The sequence below is a fragment of the Nesoenas mayeri genome (assembly GCF_963082525.1).
Source record: "Nesoenas mayeri genome assembly, chromosome: 24".
Classification (NCBI taxonomy): Eukaryota; Metazoa; Chordata; class Aves; order Columbiformes; family Columbidae; genus Nesoenas; species Nesoenas mayeri.
In genome coordinates this window covers 4,496,233-4,516,750 of record NC_137546.1, presented here as the reverse complement: position 1 = coordinate 4,516,750, position 20,518 = coordinate 4,496,233, and the positions used below count along the sequence as shown (strand labels likewise).

At 41.7% G+C, this 20,518-nt stretch overlaps 1 protein-coding gene across 1 annotated transcript; it reads right to left on the bottom strand.

Annotated features, from left to right (window-relative positions):
• Positions 1 to 554: 554 nt before the first annotated feature.
• PDPN (podoplanin) lies at positions 555 to 11,865 on the bottom strand (the record flags this gene model as incomplete). The annotated part of the gene is made up of 5 exons (XM_080358982.1): positions 555 to 670; positions 1,056 to 1,091; positions 1,827 to 1,959; positions 2,942 to 3,027; positions 11,796 to 11,865. The coding sequence occupies 5 exons, from the start codon at positions 11,863 to 11,865 to the stop codon at positions 555 to 557; spliced, it is 441 nt and encodes a 146-aa protein (XP_080215108.1).
• Positions 11,866 to 20,518: the final 8,653 nt, after the last annotated feature.

The window sequence follows — 20,518 nt, the reverse complement described above, 5'->3', positions numbered from 1 at the left end:
TTTCTCTTCCCAGTTCATATTTTGCTTTCCCCTATCCCTGTTACTGGAATTACAACTTGTTTCCTGCCACTGACTAATGCTGGATGAATAGTTTTTGTTAAATGGAATGTGGTTTTCTTACTACTTCGGAGTTTATAAAGCTCTTTAGATTTACATGGCACCAGTTAATCTTATTGCTACCAAAAGAGCTTCCACAGATGTCCAGAGTGATAAGACCAAGATCACTTGTCAGTGTTCATACATTGTCCAGCGCTTCCAGAAGTTGGTCCTGTAGTAATTCATAGTGAATTTTAGCTCTGTGTAGTAAAGTAATTCAAACCCCATGCACCTGATGGGTATAACAACATGCATGCAGCATCTGACATTGTTCTGGAGTGTGTGAGGGGGTTTAGATCACCTACAAGGCATTGGCAGCTCTTGCTGAATCAATAGGTGCTGTATAACATGAAAATAAGTTATTTTGTCAAAATAGAAGCATTAGACATCTCCAGCGCGATTCCTGTGACCTTGCTCAGAGGATGATGCTTGTTTGAAAAGACTGATTAGCAATTTACTTACGAGTACCTGCCTGACATCTTCCTTACAACAGCAATTATTATTCCTGCAAGGATTCCAACTGCAACTATGATGCCAATGATTATTCCAACCAGTGCAATTGTTTCCAGGCCACCTGAAAGAGGAAATGGGAAACGTTGGCATGTTTCTCATGAAGCCCATTGATAAGAGGCTGTTGATAGAACTGACACTTTTGTCCTGCTGCATCCCACCCATTGGGGAAAATTTCCTTCTATCTTGTAAACTCTGAAGCAGGTTTGGCATATCCAGCAGGGTTATTTGTCACCTGCAAATGTGCCCTTGTGCTGTAGGGCTCCGTACAGATGTGGCCATGAAGAAAGCAATCAGGTGAACTAGAGGAGGCAGATCGGGGAGCAGATCATGTCTTCTCCCAAAACTTTCATTTAAGAATGACATGGGCAAGGCTAATGGCTTCTAGAAGGTGTTGCCTGGCAGTTAACTTCTCCCTTGTCTTTATAAGCAGTTCTTTTGTTTAATACCTTTTTCATTTTTCTCTGGTTCCCCACTCCGTCCACCTGTGAAGCCAGAAAGAGAATAATTACTTAATCACTCAGCTTTGTGCAGGGTTTTGCATCCCAATTTATAATGCTATATCCAAGAAAAACTTCTAGCAACTATACCACGATGTCTTGAGGGCTGTGTAATAGGTTGTTCTTTGATAGGACAATTGAACAATTGAAAACCTTGAGAGAATGAGAGCAAAGAGCACTCTGAAGTAGTAGAAATTGAAATCTAAGGGACTGAATGTGATTTAATATGTACCAGTGAAAACAGAATGCGATCACGTTAGCATCAATAAGAATATACCTGGTATAAAATAATTCTAATTAAGACAGAGATCAGATTTTAATTGCCTGAGACTGATTCATGCTGTTACAATTTTGCCTTGCTCTCAGTGTATTTGCAGAATATCAGCCTTTTGCACTGATCTGCTGCTCACTGACTGCTGTATAAATGTGGGTGCAATTCGCTTTGCATGTGTGTGACAGTAATTTGTGTCTCTCCAGGAAAGATAAGGCAGAGAACTTGGCAAAAATCAATCAGGTTATAACAGTTGTGTTTCCTGCATTTGAGGATCTTTGAGTTGGTAAAAAAAAATTCCAAAGAGCTGTTTGATTTCCATACTAATCATCTGAAAAGAAAACAAAGCTTTGGAGAATTATTGCCTGCCTTGGGGTAGAACTGAGAGTGCACTCGTTTAGTAGATGGCAGTAGGACTTCGACATAATAAGTGAAAGTGACTTTCTTACCATCAACAGTTTCTGTGTTAGTTTCGTAACCAGTAGAATGCTCACTGTCTTCACTTGTGGCAAACGCACTTTCTGTGGTCATCAGTTCTCCAAACTCCAAGAGATTTGTTGCGTGGTGCAGTCTTGTGGGCAGCTACCGGAATTGGGAGGAAGAAGGAAAATAAAAGCTCAGTACACTCAAGCTATGTGTATGAAACAAGCATTTAAGTTTCTCGGCCTGTGAGGTGCCCTATGGATGCTTGTTTAGCTATTACCTCTTGTCTTTGACTTGTGTAAAGTGCCAAAAAAAAGGTGATTTATCTTTGCTGCTAGAGGCTTTATAAATCGGGTGAGGTCTACGCTGGACTGCAAAAGGTGTAGGAGAGGGCTGCATACCTGCCTTTTTTCGTGGTCTTGTTTCTTTTAACTTTAGTTTCTGTTTGGTTTCAGCTGACTGGAGGCAGCTTGGTGGGTCCTGATTAAATGAAATCTTCGAGGTACAGAGAAGCCTTTTTTTGTTTTTTGGTTTTTTTTCTCTCAATCGGGCACGTTCATTCTCGAAAGACCCAGAAGCTCCTGGGGAAGTCGTGCTTGACCAACCTCATTGACTTTTATGAGGACATAACAAGATGGATGGATGATGGCAGAGCGGTGGATGTGATCTACCTTGACTTGAGTGAGGCATTTGACACAGTCTCCCACAGCATCCTCACAGCTGAACTGAGGGAGTGAGGTGACTGCGAACTGGCTGAAGGGAAGAAGCCAGAGAGTCGTGGTCAATGGGGCAGAGTCCAGTTGAGGCCTGGATCTAGTGCAGTGCCTCAGGGGGCAGTGCTGGGGCCTATATTATTCAATATATTCATCAATGATTTGGACGAGGGAATAGAGTGCACTATCAGCAAGTTTGCTGGTGACACCAAGCTGGGAGGAGTGGTGACACTGGAAGCTGTGCTGCCATCAGAGACCTGGACAGGCTGGAGAGTTGGGCAGGGAAAAATGTAATGAAATATAACAAGGGCAAGTGTAGAGTCTTGAATCTGGGCAGGAACAACCCCAGATTCCAGTATAAGATGGGGAATGACAGTACCAGAAATATGAAATCTAAATAAGGGAGCCTTACTTAGAATTATACTCACCAGGGTTGATAATTCTTCAAGTTCTGTGTCATTTCTGTCTCTGAAATCAATTTTTGCACTTTCTTCTCCTTCTAGAACTGAGCTTGCTGAATAGAATTTTAGAAAATGAGTTAGGATTTTACTTGATACTCACATATTCTGGCTACTTAGACATCTAAACTTTGTTACATATAAGATCAGTGTAATGCTAAGTTTCCCTGCCCCTGTGCACTTTCAGCTCAGTGCCAGCTGCAACCTTTCAATTTTAGAACTATCATTAATGAATATGGGTGTAGCTGTAGTTCACAAAATATTCTTTGTTCCCAAAACTCATTTTTGAATCAAACCAACAATTTTTCAGCCACCTCTAGCAATGTAAGACTCCGAGCTTTGTCCCATCACCAAGAGACTAAACACTGATCTAAACTTAGGTTTCTAATTCCATGTTTACTCGAGCAAATAGAATTTGATGGTCTTATACATTTAGAAGCCTGAATACAGATACACTTTCTATTTAAGAGCTAAAAGGGTGTGTTCTAGTACTTTAGGCAGTTGAAGATGAAGAACGTATATTCATGTTATGCCAACATGAGACCTAATATAGTGGCTAATTAAGCCACCCAGTCTCCCCAAAATTGCCCTTTTTTTCTTCTTCTCCTTGAAGCAGCCTTGAAAATGTTGTATATTAACACCAAGCAGCTTATTCAAAGAAGCTGCCTGTATTCTTGGCATGGCAGTAGCTTTCAGCCCTGATAGTCAAGGCAGGCAAAGAAACAAAGGTGTAGAGAATTAGTGAAATGTCACAAAGAAACATGAAATAATTCTTCTTTGTGTGATCAAGTTATTGCAGATTCTTGGCAACAAGTGACGTGTAGAGAAGCTATTTCAGTGCTGCGTTTGACCTCAGTGCACGGTGATTGGCAAAAGGAGGTGGCCCAGATTAATCCTGCCTAATTTTAGGTGCTTAATAAAGGTGCCTAAATAAGGTATCTGCCTGCCCTTGTCTTTTAGAGCCTGTAGGGAAAGATAAATACTGCCAGAAGGTGCTTTGGGTCATCCTTGGAAGTGCTGCCTTTTCTGAACTGTAAAGGGAAACCACAATAATATGGTTTCCCTCTTAACTTCCTAAAGCTCTCAGGTACAACTGATTTCTGTCAATGTGGAGATTTTGTCCCAGCCGTGTTCAATCTGCATAATACTGTGGTCAAGCTGGGCTCCTGTATTTGCTGGAGAATAGTCCCTGGACTATATTTCCAGGTTTATTTTCTTGGACAGACAGGGGAAGTGCTCTGGGTGGTGGTTAAGCAGTCACTACTGAACTATTACTGAAAGAAAGAGCAAGAGGTAATTTGTTACCAGTGTATTGCATTTGCAGGAAGGAATATTTGATACTAGACAAGTTGTTGTCAGACAAAGTCATGATAGAGGGAAAAAAAATATTTACATGAAATTGAGGGAAATACTGGCCATGAAACATTTTTCCCAGTACCACGCAAATATAGTGCTGGCATCAGAGAGATGTAAATGGGATGTAAGGGTGTGTGTGCTTTACTCATTTGTTTCATTTGATGTGGGCCAACCGTAGCAAGAGCTATAGGGTTAAGTAGTGCTTCTGCATGTGTTCTTAATATTATCTTGGAGGAGGTTGTAAATCAAAGCAGTGCCTGCAGTGCTGGGATTCTCTAGCCCCGTGGCCTCTTCTGTCCGCAGCTTTACGTTGCTGCGGGTGGGAATTCATCGCTGCATCTCTTTCTGCCAAAGTTCCAGCTGGGTGCGTTTCAGTTCAAAGTCCCCAGCTGCTATCAGGCTGCAACTTCTCACACCAGCAGAAAATCTGATGTCTTTAAAAGTTTAATAGTGCTTTGAAAACAGCCCATGGTTAAGCATCCCATGACCCACTTAGGGAGGATGAGCTCACTACTCATTGTTATGCATGGAGTGACAGTTTACTAGAAAAACCTCTTAGGGCTGCTTTCAAAGCACAGTGGTTGTGTTGGAAAGGAGAATGAGTTGTAAAACTGTTGTTCATTACCATTCCTTTCAGATATCTCCAAAACCAACAAAGATACTTTTGAAGATGAAGAATGATGTAGGATCTTGTTTCTTTCCCAGCAGTCAGAATAAACGCAGACACCAGTGGGCGAAGGCGGTTGTAACCCTGTGTTTTAGCTTAGTCCTTGAAATAGGAAGCCCTCAAAATCAGATGAGCTTCCATCTCCATATAAGAGACCAGTAGGTAAAAATGGCGAACTTTAAAAGATTCCCTGAATCCAGAACTGAAATAATCTTTGTTGCTCATTGGACTCCTTCAGCTTTATATATTTATAACAGCTTAAAAAATTAACTAGCGGGTTAACTGTCAAACCAAAGCTTTGATCTTAACATTCAAGCTTCTTTTTATCTGTATCTTATTGATATAACATTTTATCTTACCGAGCTGAGCTAGATAGATGCTTTGTGGAATGCTCTCTAGAAAAGCAAGGGAAAGAATTTAGTGGGACGGGTCACTTGGGAGATATCACTCTTCTATTTCAGATATTACTGGGCTAGCTATCTGGAGCTGACTGATGTAGTTCAGGATCTGCTTCCTGAACTGTCACAGCCCCAGTGGTGGTGTTTGAAGAACTGTGCATGCCTGGGTGTGTTAGCCATCCTGTTTTGGCCATATTTTACTCAGTATTCATGTCCTGATACAGGAATTCCCTTTCCGAGGAAACATTCTTCACCCCAGACCTTAATTTGATTGTGAGCAAAGTGAGTCTTAGTCAGTCTCTCATTATTGGAACCTTGTTTGGTGGTAGTTCAGTGGAAACTTTTATTCATGGTCTTGGAAGTTTTAACTTATCAAATTATACATTTTTGTTATCTGCCTTTTGAATACATAATGTCTCAGCAGCAGCTCTGTGGTTTTCAAATACCATTTTGTCTGTTATTTGGTTTCATCCTAAGTTTGAACATATTCCACAGTCAGATCCAAAACCTACCTCATCAGCTTATTTTTCTCTGAAAGTAGTTTTCCATTATTTTTCTATAATTGCTTAAGCATTTTCGGATATTTTTAAGAAGCATATAGTTGTCTCTTTTTTGCGTGTGAAATGGTTCAGCGCTGCCAAATCCAGGCTACAACATTTTTTGGACTTTGAGGTTTTGAAGAATATAATATAGTGGATTGTGGGGTTTGCCTTCTGGATTTTGAGCCTTTGGACAGTTACCATTTTCAGGCCTCAGAAAGGCCAAGGAAGTTTCTTAATGAGAACTGGAATTCTCATTTGTACCTGTGGCTCCTGCAGAATTCCTGACACGTGCAGCATCCTGAGCCTGTTTGAGGCCATGACATTGGCATTTTTTCTTTTTCTGTTAATCCTTTCTGGAAGCTGGTGTTGTATATCATGCCATGATAACAAAACACCCTGGCATATGTTTAAGTGTCTAGACTTGTTCAGAGAGAGCATGTGCTGTCTGTCTTTAAGCTGAAGTGCTTAATGCAGTTTTCTTATACAAAACCTCCCAGCTTTGCTTAAGATAATAAAGGAAGCTGCATGACAAAACACCATGAACTTGGGAAAGTATCTGCCGGTTGAAAAATGGTCACAACGCGCAAGGAAAGATTTAGCTCAGCCTTATTTGGAGGATGGCTGACTGTGTTCAGGTATTCCATGTCGCTCACGATGACAACGTTTCACTGAATTGTCAGGAACGTTTCCTTTGCTCACCACACCCCACTCCAGATGGTTTCCATTGCTGCGGCGGCCTTAGCCAAAGGAACAAAGCTGAAGTTTAAACCTTCAGTGCCAAGTGGCAAAGAGCCACTCAGCTGCTCCTGAAGCAAATCACGTGGCTTCCGAATGTTACAAAATTCTATGTTGCCCATATGTAGAATACACACAGAAGAGCAAAACAGAGTATAACTGGGCAGATAGAGAGAAAAATAACTGTGCTTCTAGTGCTTGCTGTGTGCATATGAGCTACAACCAGTGTTGTGAAATAAAACCACAAGACTGCGAACTGGCTGAAGGGAAGAAGCCGGAGAGTCGTGGTCAATGGGGCAGAGTCCAGTTGAGGCCTGTATCCAGTGCAGTGCCTCAGGGGGCAGTGCTGGGGCCGGTATTATTCCATATATTCATCGATGATTTGGATGAGGGAATAGAGTGACTGTCAGCAAGTTTGCTGATAACACCAAGCTGGGAGGAGTGGCTGACACTGGAAGCTGTGCTGCCATCAGAGACCTGGACAGGCTGGAGAGCTGGGCAGGGAAAAATGTAATGAAATAAAACAAGGGCAAGTGTAGAGTCTTGAATCTGGGTAGGAACAACCTCAGGTTCCGGTCTAAGTTGGGGAATGACCTATTAGAGAGCAGCGCAGGGGAAAGGGACCTGGGGGTCCTGGGGACAGCAGGGTGACCATGAGCCAGCACTGGGCCCTTGTGGCCAGGAAGCCAATGGGACCTGGGGTGGGTTAGAAGGGGGTGGTCAGTAGGTCAGAGAGGTTCTCCTGCCCCTCTGCTCTGCCCTGGGGAGACCACACCTGGAATCTTGTGTCCAGTTGTGGCCCCTCAGTTCCAGCAGGACAGGGAACTGCTGGAGAGAGTCCAGCGCAGGGCAACAAAGATGCTGAAGGGAGTGGAGCATCTCCCGTGTGAGGAAAGGCTGAGGGAGCTGGGGCTCTGGAGCTGGACAAGAGGAGACTGAGGGGTGACCTCATTAATGTTTACAGATATCTAAAGGGGGAGTGTCAGGAGGATGGATCCAGGCTCTTCTGGTGACAACCAATGATAGGACACTAACTGGAATCTGGTTAGGCTTTTACTTTGTTCACACAAAGATTTTTCGTTAGCTGCTTTACATTGCCACACAGCAAGATCCATTCAAATATGTTTAGTCTGACTTTCATACTAACTAATAACATACTAGCTAATACTTGGATGAGTTTCTTAGCCATAAAACCATTTTAGTATGCATTTGGAATTAAGTGTGTCCCCTTTACAGATTCATCAGCAGCTCATATGCTACTGAAGCCCTCCTAAGACAGTCCATGTTTGCCTGGAAGGGTGTACACAGCAGAATTGTGCCCTGACAGGATTATTCTGATGCAATTTATGCTGGATTTTGTAGTGTTTGTAATCACCAAGTACAAAGATGAAAAAAACATGAAGAAGCCATAAAGCAACAGGGGAATACAGACAGCATCACAGTTTCTATTTCGTTTGAGAGTCCTTGGCCAGACTTCTGAGACAGTGAGTAAATTTGTGTCTCTTCTCATTTGTTTCTCTTTGTAACATCCAAACATACATATACTCCCAATCCTACAACTTTTTCTGAGTTGCTGTGCAGGAAGTTGTGCACCACGTAGCTCTGTGAGCTTTGCTGCAGCATTATTTCAAACCAAGGGTACGGTAGGTGCACACGCAAACTGGCCAAGGCCCTTTCAGAGGCTGCCTGTCCGCAGCGTGGAGCTGGGATGCGCTGAAGAGCAGGACCTGGCAACATTTGAGTTCCATCCTCTAGTCCCTGACCACATCCAGACAAAAAGCAAACAAACCAACAAAACAAACGTGCAACTGAGACAGACCATATGCTGGAGCTGGGTAAACAGCAGTCATTCCTGTGGTACGCGTGGATGTATGGCTTGCCTCAGATGACACAGGGAGGGAACACTGCATGCTTCTGTCCGAGCCCAACAGCCTGTGTGCTGTGGGTTCTCCTTCCTTCACTGTTTTTTCATTATCTATTAAAATGCTCTTTTATCTCTTTAGGTTCTGAGGTGCTTATTTTTGCAGATGCTTTAAAAGTACTGGATCTGGGGTAAATGCGTGGGTTCAGTGGAAACCGTTGAATTACAGGAGCTGAGAATCAGGCCTCTTCATTTCGTTTTCACTGTGCAGCTTGAGTTAATGAAAGGTCCACTTGTGAGGTTTTAAATATGATTTCCTTTTAAAGCAAAGTTACACAGATTCAAAAACTAATTTTTTGAGATACAGATGGGCAAACATCTCCGCTTTCCCAATCAAGAGGAGAAAGCAATTTTTATCTGTTCTGCTGGGCTTTTATTAAGACATTGCAAAGTACAGACACACTAATTTGCACATCTGCTAACTGAGATCCAGTAAGATGGTTTTTGTGATAATTAAGTTTTGGTTATTGGCCATATGGAGCTACAATTGTATCATGATAATGTAGTTTACAAGAGGCCAGTATTGGGGACACACATACAAGTACATTCATTGTTTGTGATGCAGCCTCCTAGAGGGCGAGAGGTTTTGTCACGCTTATTTATTAGAAAACTGGGTCCATTTCGGAGTCACATATGACCATTCATTTTAGTTGTTCATTTTATTTACTAGCAGCAGTTATAGAATGTGATGTCCAGAAGAGTTTAGAATCACCTAACTTTATTGTTTGGGTTTGCCACTGAACTGCTAACACAGTTTGGGTAAATCAAGATACGTTTGAAAAAACCCTTTCTTGTGATTTTGTCGATTCTGGTTTTTACGATTTTGAAAAACGTATAATTTGTTTTAGTCTTTCATGATTCACTGTAAACTTCAATTTCCATTCTTATCATATAGACACTTCTCATGTGAATTATCCTGTCCATGAGCTTACTTGTAGTCTGAAACAAATGTAAAGTAAGATGACCTAGAATAAACCTGTTTAATTTTGAGACTTGCATAAGGAGGTATAATCTAGTATTTGCCTCTAGGTAAGATCAGGCATGGAGAGCTGATACAGCTCAAGTGCCATGTGGTAACTTGTTTAACGATCATGTTAACTTCTGTTCATGTTATGCGACAGCCCATAATCTCCTTTGCAATGATACTTGCACCTTGGGAAGGGGTTCAAATTAGGAAATGTGTTGCCTCCCTAAAGCACTCATTGGAATGCTTGTGCTTTTAATTGTTTTATTAATTATTGGTTGTCACCGAGAAGAGCCTGGATCCATCCTCCTGACACTCCTTTATATATCTGTAAACATTAATGAGTCCCCCCTCAGTGTCCTCTTGTCCAGCTCCAGAGCCCCAGCTCCCTCAGCCTTTCCTCACACGGGAGATGCTCCACTCCCTTCAGCAGCTTTGTTGCCCTGCGCTGGACTCTCTGCAGCAGTTCCCTGTCCTGCTGGAACTGAGAGGCCACAACTGGACACAAGATTCCAGGTGTGGTCTCCCCAGGGCAGAGCAGAGAGGCAGGAGAACCTCTCTGACCTACTGACCACCCCCCTTCTAACCCACCTCAGGTCCCATTGGCTTCCTGGCCACAAGGGCCCAGTGCTGGCTCATGGTCACCCTGCTGTCCCCAGGACCCCCAGGTCCCTTTCCCCTGCGCTGCTCTCTAATAGGTCATTCCCCAACTTAGACCGGAACCTGGGGTTGTTCCTGCCCAGATACTAGACTTTACACTTGCCCTTGTTATATTTCATTACATTTTTCCCTGCCCAGCTCTCCAGCCTGTCCAGGTCTCTGATGGCAGCACAGCTTCCAGTGTCACCACTCCTCCCAGCTTGGTGTCATCAGCAAACTTGCTGATAGTGCACTCTATTCCCTCATCCAAATCATTGATGAATATATGGAATAATACCGGCCCCAGCACTGCCCCCTGAGGCACTGCACTAGATCCAGGCCCCAACTGGACTCTGCCCCATTGACCACGACTCTCTGGCTTCTTCCCTTCAGCCAGTTCGCAGTCACCTCACTACCCGGAAGCTCACATATGAAGAGTTAAGTGAATTAATAAGCTAATTCTCTTCCACATCAGTATAGTATTTTATGCTTTTACAGCTTTCTTATACCTTGCTTTATGTAGCCCAATTAAAGGAGCTTTTATCCTTTCATTTGGAAACCATCTTGCTGACTTTAGGACCCAATAGTCCCAATAGTCCTGTTAAGAGCAGCACAAACCTGGGAAATTGTTCCAGTTTGAGCCCCAAACCCAAGTCAGACAAGTAGATTTATGCTTTGACAGACTAGTGGGTTGAGTTTCAAGTTATTCTTTTCAGAGCACTGGCACTTGGAACACGTTCTGTAGCACCAGGAGCTGTATTTCACTGCGCTGGGCATACTTTGCACACACATCATACATCAGGCACGTCGCCTGTGGCTGGTTCATTCATAATGAGTCAAACGCTACGCAGAAATAACTAATTTGAATGTGGCATTCCTGGATTCAAGTACTGATTGGGGTAATTCTGATTTACTGTTAAAAAATCAGACCCTTCTCCTTTAGTTTTAAAGAGACTTAAACACGTTTTACCGAAAATTATAACCTGTATTTTTCATATAAAATTCAAAAGAAACAGTTTGCCAAATAAACTTTTTCTGACTAGAGACAAAACCACTTTTCAACTCTCTTACGTAATAATTTTTCCTGGTTTAGTTTCCCTCACTTGAATGTATTAATTATGGCTAAGTTAGTATTAGCAAAACCCTGCGTAAGGCTCCAATTCTAAGCTGTTGTGATGCCTCCAAGTACAGAAGCCAAACTCTTGAATGGAAAGATTTATAAGTTACTTTCGCAGGGAGTTTCACCACCTAAATGTCAACTACAGCAAAATTACTGCTTGCAGTCCCCTTTGCTTATATTACAGGGAAAGTGAAGACATTTCCAAGGGCCGTTGATGAAATCCCTTCCCAGGCTGCTCCCACCGTTCTCCTTCCCTTACACAGACTGAGAAAATCCTTTTCTATCAGACCAGAACTCAGGCCATTTGAAAACTTGGTGTTTCCTTCCTGATTACAACCGTCGCAGATGCCCAGTAATAGCATCAGAACTCAAAAGAAAGTTTTATAAACAGGACAGAGCAACTATATTGCCTATGAGTAAGTAAATAAACCGTGAAACTACAGGAAAACATGGAAATAATTTTAGCCAAAGTTTCTTCTTACCTTCTTCAGCAAGTGCTACGAAAGGCACACTCCCTAGAACCAAAATGAAGAGTTGAAGTTTAATAAACATCTTTGATCAGCTTGGGGAATAGCTTTCCAATCCTCAGAGCAGATGGATTCCAATTCTGATTAATTTTTTGCGAGGCAGGGAAGAATGGAGATCACAAAAAGCAATCACTGCAAAAAAAATGCTTTGGTATTCCAAATATTCCTTTTAACTGCTGTAGTCTAAAGGGAGAAGGTTTTCCCAGAAGATAACTATACAACTAAAGAAAAATGAGTGGAGTCGGCATTATTTTCTTTAGCCAAGGGGTGGGAGCATGCCTAAGGTGGTCCTCAAAGAAGAGCCAGGCCCGCCCTCCGCCTCTGTTTGGTCAGTACTGGAATGATGATCTCAGCCCAGGTTTAAAGTTACACGAGCTGTTGTGGCTTTCAGAAGACTTTTATTTAGCAAAGGGGGAAAGGGTATTTAAGCAGAGTGAGGTATTCAGGGAGCTCCTTCTGCAAACCGTCCTTAAAAATATTTAAGGAACAACACTAAGGACATTTTTCCTGTTATTTCCAGCAGTGAACTGATGTTTGTTTCATTTCAAAGTGAGCCCCCATGTTTATCTGAGCAATGTGGTACTGAATGTGCACTTAGGGATACTGAAATAATTTTAGGACAGGTTATTTAATTGTGCAGTAAATACTGTTTGAATTTTTCTGCATGTTCATGTCTCTCAGTGTGTGTCCTCAAGTGACATCCCAGCTGTGCTCTAGCATTTATCTCTGCCCACAGGCTTGCTGGCCTCTGTGTGCTAATATCACCCTACAGAGATGGAGGATTTTTCCCTTTCATACATAACTTAGTAGTACAGCTGCGTAATGGTCTGTTCCAGACTAGTTACTTTTTTCTTGTACATGTTTCTGTGCATCATCATCATGGGATGGATGCAAGGCAGCTCTGTGTGTTTTTAATCACAGCGGTTGAAGGGAGGAGATGGAAAGGGTCTCGAGTACAAGCAGCCCTTATATTTTCATTTCGTAACCTGTCCTTTCTATCTGATGGTTGCAGTCATTTGCTCAGCCTTGTGATGGAGGGGGTTAAGCTGTCTCTAGGTCAGTAAGAGCCAAGAATGAGATGTAGCTGGGGGAGTAGGATAGTGACTACATCCTGCAAAGTGTTCTGCCTCAGTGGCACAAGTGTGGGATGGTGTGTTTTCCTCTTAATCAGCCAGTGTTGCAATATGAATCCAGGAGCACTGAAGTCAATGGAAAACTCCCTATTGTCATAAATGGACTTGGAATCAGGCCTTTAATTGGAAATTTTGTCTGACAGTTTATCCTGGAACTGATTGCATTTCTCTGCTGAATGAAATAATCCGTATGTGTACATATAATTCATTTAAATTGCAAAAGCCCAGCTCCAGATTTACTTTCCCTGCAAGTGAACATCACTATGATCCAGAGAATAAGGAATATTACACAGAGCCAGGTGTGACAGTGAACTGTGGGGATGAGGCTGATGCAGCGTCTGGTGTAAATGGGCTGGAGAGAAGGGGCTGTTGTTACAGAGCTCCACGTGTAGCATGAACCTGGTAACTGTACTTAATCTCAGATAACAATAAAATTATTCTCATTTTCTTGAAGTATCTCAGGGATGATTCCCTTTTTCACTACAGCTATGTCTAAAACAAAAGGAATTATATATATCAAGGTCTAAACTTTTTAGGGCTATATTGCCAGAACTGGTATTTGATTTGTTTTTTATAGAAACCCTTTGGGGACACCTGTGTCTCTTAGGACTGACGTTCAGGAGTGCCAAGCATGCAGAGCTCCTGGAAATTGTCTGAGCCTGTTCCTGCTTGTCCCATCTGTAAACTGAGGCTCTGCTGTTTCAAACTGGACAGAAGGTACTTTCTACTGGTTTGTGTTATGTGTCAAAAGCACCTCCTTAAACATCAGTTATGAAAAATGCAAACTATGAATAGAATTTACGTTGTATTTCCACTTCCAGAACAATTTGTTTTGTGGGCATTCTCTGCTTGTGGCTTATACAATGTTTTCTAAGACTAAATCTATTATGTAAAGGATTCAAAAACTGAAACGGGCAACTCTATACAGCATGATTGGCTGAAAGTTTGCCTCAAAGTAGAGCAGAGTTACCTTGTTGAAAGCAGATAATGGAAAACTGGTTGCTGTCGTTCTGGGTCTCCTCTTCTTTAAAGTAACAGAATATTTCCTCAGACTGAATTGTGTGGTTTTTGTATTTCAGCACCTGCCAAAAGGGGTGGCTTTGGTTGCAAATGGAAAACAGGAAACGGCCTGAAAATTAATAAAGCTTGCAGAAAACAGTTTTTATGCTTCTGACCAAATATTGCAGGGCCTGCAGCTGCCCCCAGGGTATAGAAACAGGAAAGCTGGCAACAGAAAGAGACGGTGGCTTTCAGTTACAGAGCAGATTTGCCAAGGACATAATTAAACTGGATGCTGAATTTACGCTTTTTGAGTGTATTTTTAATGAAAGAGTAGCAAAGGAAAATATGGATTTATTTATTGTGTACTAGAGATGTCGTGAGCTAAGATTTCACTTGTGTTGGAGGTGGTTCTATAGAAAGATAAATTCTAACAGCACAGGGAGCTGCACGTTGATGGAAAATTCTGTAACAAGTCAGATAAAAGCCAGGACACTCAAATCTGTCACCATGCTGCAATCTCTGATGACTTGGGGAGCTCTGCAGGAAAACAGAGGGATAATTTGGATATTCCTTTCATGACATGAGACATGCGTGTGGCATTTTTATGTGTGTGTGTGTATAGAGAGAAGTTATTCATATGTGTATGTGCACATACTCAGGTCTGCATAGTGGACTTTAAACTGAGAGTATGGAGGGTTACGTTCCCATCTTATGGAGATATTTACATGGAAGTCAAAGATTCTCTGAAGGCTTTTGCAGAAATACAGACCCCTGCCCTCAGAAATGGTTCTTGCTTTCTGTTATTCACAAATTGTTGAAGTCCATGGTAACTCTTCATTGATTTGCAGAGGCCTTAAATAGCTGTGGCTTTGTGGTAGCTCTTGGGTTTGAGTCTCTGTGCTTTTAGTTTCTATTATTTCTTGAAATGCATTTCAAATGCAAGATACAAGAATATATATTAGCCTCACTTTAGCTTTTAAAATGTCAATCCAGAGGTTTCTTGTTGGGCAGATGTCAAGAGTGGGAGAAACGGGGGATGCAGCTTTTACCCTATTTATGGTTCATGCATCCTTTCCTGACTTTGTGTAGTCAGACTTGCAGCTGGTACAAGAGAGAAGAATTCACTGCCCAAAAAGTGTGTCCTATAGGAAGGGATTGTTATTAGTATAGACAAACTCAAATATTTATATTATGCAGCTATTTTGAAGATAAGCAACTATAAATCAAACCCTGCTCCTTGACCATCTGTGCTCCTGACAGTAAAATACTGTGTGCACACGTGTGTGCTGTCAGTTGTAAAGAAGAGATGATGGAATCAGAAAACTGCAGCAATGCTTGAAACTGGAGATCTTGGGCTGGAATAGTAATTATATTTATTGGTCAGTTTTAGAGATGGAGCTGGATTTTCAGCTGCTGTAACTCAGGGCTTCACCAGAATCAATATATATCAGTGTTCACAAAGCAGTGTTCCCCTCTATGGGGCACAGAGGAAACCTAAAATATATTATGATTTGATAAATGGGCACTAGCTCAGCGTGGGCTCCTGGGCTATACAGGAGGCTGATGGAGAAAGCAATCCTGAAGCAGCCCTATCCCATCCTGGCCAGGAAATCTAGATGTATTGAACTGACTCTAAAGAAGGTGGTGTTTAAGGCAATAGCAGTAAGCAGCTACGCTTGCAGTAGTTTTGTTTTAGATTTATGGGCAATTGTTCTTTGTACATGCTGCTTTTCTCCAAGATGCCGTTTCAGTCAGTCCTGAAAAGACTTGATTAAGATGGGCTGGAAGAGGGAAAATGAAAGACCCCCAGCTCAGCTGCCTTCACAAGAAAGCTTCTTCCTGCAAGTGTCAAGTTCTCTGGGGCCACACTCCTGAAAACGAATTTCAACATATAACATTCAGTGTAAGAGCTGATTGTAGGGAGTGGGCACATTCCCGAGGACACACTGGAGCTGGGATCTCTGTCAGTAAGCGCTTGGTCCAGAAAAAGTCTCTCTGAAGTCTGCCAGCAGTTGTCTCTACGTGACATACAATGGAGTGACTCAGAGTTAAATGTGGAATGCCCACTCTTTACTACTTTTAAACCTGTGAATGACCACCATGTATTTAACAAAAAATTATAAGGTTGACTTAGGTTTTCTCAGGTCAGGAGTGTTCTTTTAACAAGAACAGTTATATAAGGAAAGCAAGACAGCAATGGAGCCAAAAGGGGGGGAAAACACACACGCACTGTGTACTCAGTTTCTCAATTACTACAGAATGGTTCTATGAGCTTCTTTGTTAATACTTTCAAAGACTCACTGCTTTATACAGTTTATACAGATAAAGCAAATGTCTGTCATTAGAAATTTGCGTGTCCTCTTTTTGTTTAAATACACATTTCTTGGTGTATTTTCAGCACACTAACACAGTGCAATCCTGAGAAGGTGGCTGAGATGACACCTGCCTGGTGTTTGAGCAGAACCCAGCGCAGTCCCTGGGCTATGGGAGGCCGTCCTGTGTCCAAGCAGCCGTCAGCTGTCTGGGCATCGTCAGCGTGGGGCAGGATTTGTGTACAAAGTTGACCTAGAGGAATGTGATTAAACTGGAATTCACAAAGACCTTATCTTTGCATTATTCAAACCATTGCATGAGGTCACTTTTTGTGATATTAACTTGCCACTAATAACTCAAGGGAGAGAAGGGAAGGCAGTTCAAATGCAGGATTTTCCTACCTGAGGGGTAAGTTAATTCATGCTTTCAATTAGGAAATAAATGTTTCATGCTTTGCTCTGCATTTTCAGGACCTGCCTTGCATAAACTAATTCTAGGACACACGGGAGAATGAGACAGTTGCTCTCTTGGAGGTCTGCTCACCACTTTAATAGCCCCAAGCCATCTGCGTGTGTCTTCGGATCAAGGCACTATTGTATTGTTAAAATATAAATATTTAAAAGCCCTGCCTTTTAGAAAGGAAATGCTGAAAGCGTTTGAGGTGAATATCATCTAACTTTGAAGCTTCGTCCTATTGCTGCTTCTAGTTATTCCCATATGTAACAGTGGGGAAATGGAGGCACTGAGTGCTGTAGTGACTTTTCCAAGTTTACACAGATCAGGAGTGGAAATAAGTGGAAATAAGTATTGCACATTCTTCCTCTGGGGACAGCCCTGTCGCTATTCTATAAATTATTTCATTAACTAGAAGTAGTGAATCAAGAGGTTTTTTTCTTCATTGGACTGTTAATATCTTCTTGGTTTCACTGCAGGAAACTGAACTGGAAGACCATGATTCATGTATTTGTAGGCGTAGGTAGCTGTACAACAAGTACAATGCAAAGAAATGAATGATTTTAATTGCTTGCAGGACTTGATCATAGAGCATCTCTTGTAGCAAGGATTGCTCCTAAAATAAGGGATTTAGATCCATATATCTTATAGCCTGTATGTAAGGGTCAAGACTGCTTTTTAGTAGAACATTTTGCCTTAGAACATGTATCCAGGGAGTTTGACCGGTACTTTATTAACCCATAGAATATGTTGCATAAAACAGTGTGTGCATAAATCTTCCAGAAAGCTCCTCAGGAATTATGGAGCTCTATTCTTGGCTCAGCAGTTGTGACCCTGCACCCTCCTGCCTCTGTCCTATGGCACTGAAGGTAACGACCGGGGCAGCAGCATCAGACCGTACGTTTAAAAGTGACAATAAGGTGTCTGCTCTTCTGAGCAATGCCCAGTAGCCACGTTATCATTGACAATATTTCAGTATATTATATTTTCTGAGAAGTAATAAGTCTAAAGGCAAACTAAAAATCATTAGGGCTTTCTTGAACACTTGCATTAACTAATCCTTTATTAGATATTTTTTTTTTTAGCATGAAAAATGCAACTGGAACGATCAGCTTACTCCAAAACTAGCTGTTATAACGCCTCACAGTGATATAGGTTGTAACTATATTCCTGTGGCCCTACCACAGAGTGCTGTGTGATACCTGGTTGGGAAGACCCTTCTCTGGGTAACAGGCGACTTCTTGTGTCATTTTGGTGAGAATAAAGGTCCCACTTTTAGGGAGCCAACAATAACAATATAATAAAAAGTAACTTTAAGCTAAGTTCCCCTCCCACCACCACCAAAATCTTTCATCACTAGTAACTCCAAACACTCCAAACCTGTTTTTTGGGGAGGGCTGCCCAGGTGCTGTATCAATGCTCTGACAGCTCTTCCACGCCTGTGTCCACGACAGTCACATAAGTGCTTTGACACTGATATAGTGCTGGCTGTGGTAGCTTTGAATAATTGAACTGCTCATGCACCGACTGACAAGTTAACTTCAAACCATCATCCTTAAAATACAACCGTCATGAAAAAGGAAAAGCAGAAGGCTGGGCTTGTATTTGCAGGAAAAGCAAATACAGTGTTTATAACATAACGTCTGTATCAGAAGAAGCCACGTGTGATTTTAGCAAGTGTTTGCCTCACTGCACTCAAGGAACTAAGTAATTTGTGTGTCTGTATCAAGAAAGAAATTGAAGCTTTTCATTACATGCTTAGATAAGGCATTTCGGACCATACGTTGTAGGAGATTACTTTTTGGAAAACTCAGAAGGTGATATCCTACTGAGGAATACAGAGAAAATGTAAGAAATAACAAATAAAATCCCTTGTTAAAAACTGAAGACACTTTCTAAAGAGGAAACATAAATTAGCAGTTAAAATGAAATTTCAAACTTAGTTTTTTGTTGAAAGTGTTTTGTTGGACATTTTTGGCTTTTCTATTTTCAGTCTGCAGCCGTTCCATGAGCCCTAAAAATATCTTTCTGCTTATAGCACAGCCTGAGAAAATGGAGAGTATAGAACATTTCACGTGGTACCATGTGAACAGTATTTTTTACCATATTCATCCTCCGTGCCATTAACTTCCTGGAAAATTTACAAGAGCCTGAAGCAAACACACTTTTTCTTCTGGGTTCTCTTCAAATTTGAGATTCAAGAGACTCATTGTATTTTTGTGAGATGTATTTATTCTTGATATTACTAAAGAAAGAAAACGTAGAGCCATCCCAGAGACTGTGGTGACTGTGAACTATGTGTAATGCCAGCACTAATGCCCATTAACTTCACTTCCTCAGGGAGGAAATTCTGTGTTTTACCTTCTTTTGGTGTTGTTCCTCAGCTTTAATAGCTCCGAAATGAGGCAGACCCCAAAATCAGAGAAGCCTGTGTCAGTAAATATACAAAGGAGATCATCCAAAGGGTCATTACACAACCAGACCAGATCAGGCTCCTGCTGCAGGGCAGTGAATTCCCTGCACTGTTTTGCTATGGGACATCTCCTGGGTGCTGCAGTTGTGCAGCCAAGTACTCAGACACTTCCACCTCCCAATACAAGGGTCCTACTCAAGTTCTAATGTTTAAAACTTCCCCTGCAGTATCAGCACATAGGCTGAAAGCAGCTGTGTTGAAGGGAGCAGCTGTGCCAGTGATGACAAATACACCATCCAAACTGTGACTCTAAGTTCTGGAGGTTGCATCTGGTATCACAGAGTACCAGAGAAATACCCCCAGCTGGCTGTCAGTGAAGTAAGTAATTTCTGAATCCATTATGAAAGTTAGTCATTGTAATAAATAGCATCGGTTATCAACGTGTTTTTGAAAAGCAAATCCAGAGGCAGCATTACAAGGCTCCAAACATCTCCCTTTCGGGGATTGCTGTACTTGCTGATATAATTTCACCTGACATTTCACCCATCTTCTTAACCAGGCGAGTGAAATGTCAGAAGGCATTAAGTCAAAATACGCTGCATTCCCTAAGGGACACTATACTTCTGTATAGCCAGAGAAACTTGTAAGAGGGTGGAAAGATCCCTTTAGAGTAGAGATGAGTGAATGACCAGCATCATCTGCCATGAACGGGACTGTAGATACTTCACTTATACCAAGAGATTGGTGACTATAATGAGTTTATGCAAAAGATGTTTGCAAGATGACAAAAAGTGTATGAGTCTTTTCAACATATTACTTTAAAGGTAAAAACAATATACATTTGCACACCCTTATTCTGTCAGTTTGCTTCCCTTTGGATGTTGTGCAGGATTCTGGTGTTCCTGGTCTTCTCTCAAGCCCTGACCTATTGTTTGTCCCTTTGTACCTCAGTGCTGTGTGGTTCCAGTGCAGAGATGGACGCGTTTCTATGGAGTCGTTATTTTGCAGAAAGCCAGTTGCTCAGAAATAACCTGTCAAATATGGAATTGCACACTTGTGGGAATGGTGCATATATTTAATGAGTGTGCCATGCACTTCCGAGTGCATTTTTCAAGCCCAATTTTGAAATTAGAGTCTGATCTCTTAAGCACCGAGTTATATATTTTCATTATTTTTATGTTAAAGGGCAACAAAGAGGGGTGTAACAATTATTTGCATTATTTCTACTATTCAACTGATGCTTGGAATTCCTACTGACACAAACATACTTGCTGCATATTTAAACCCATGATGTGTATGCAGCGATAGTCACTGTGGGAGATGGGAGAAGGGAAGGAAGCACAAATGATTGTCTTGGGATTTTT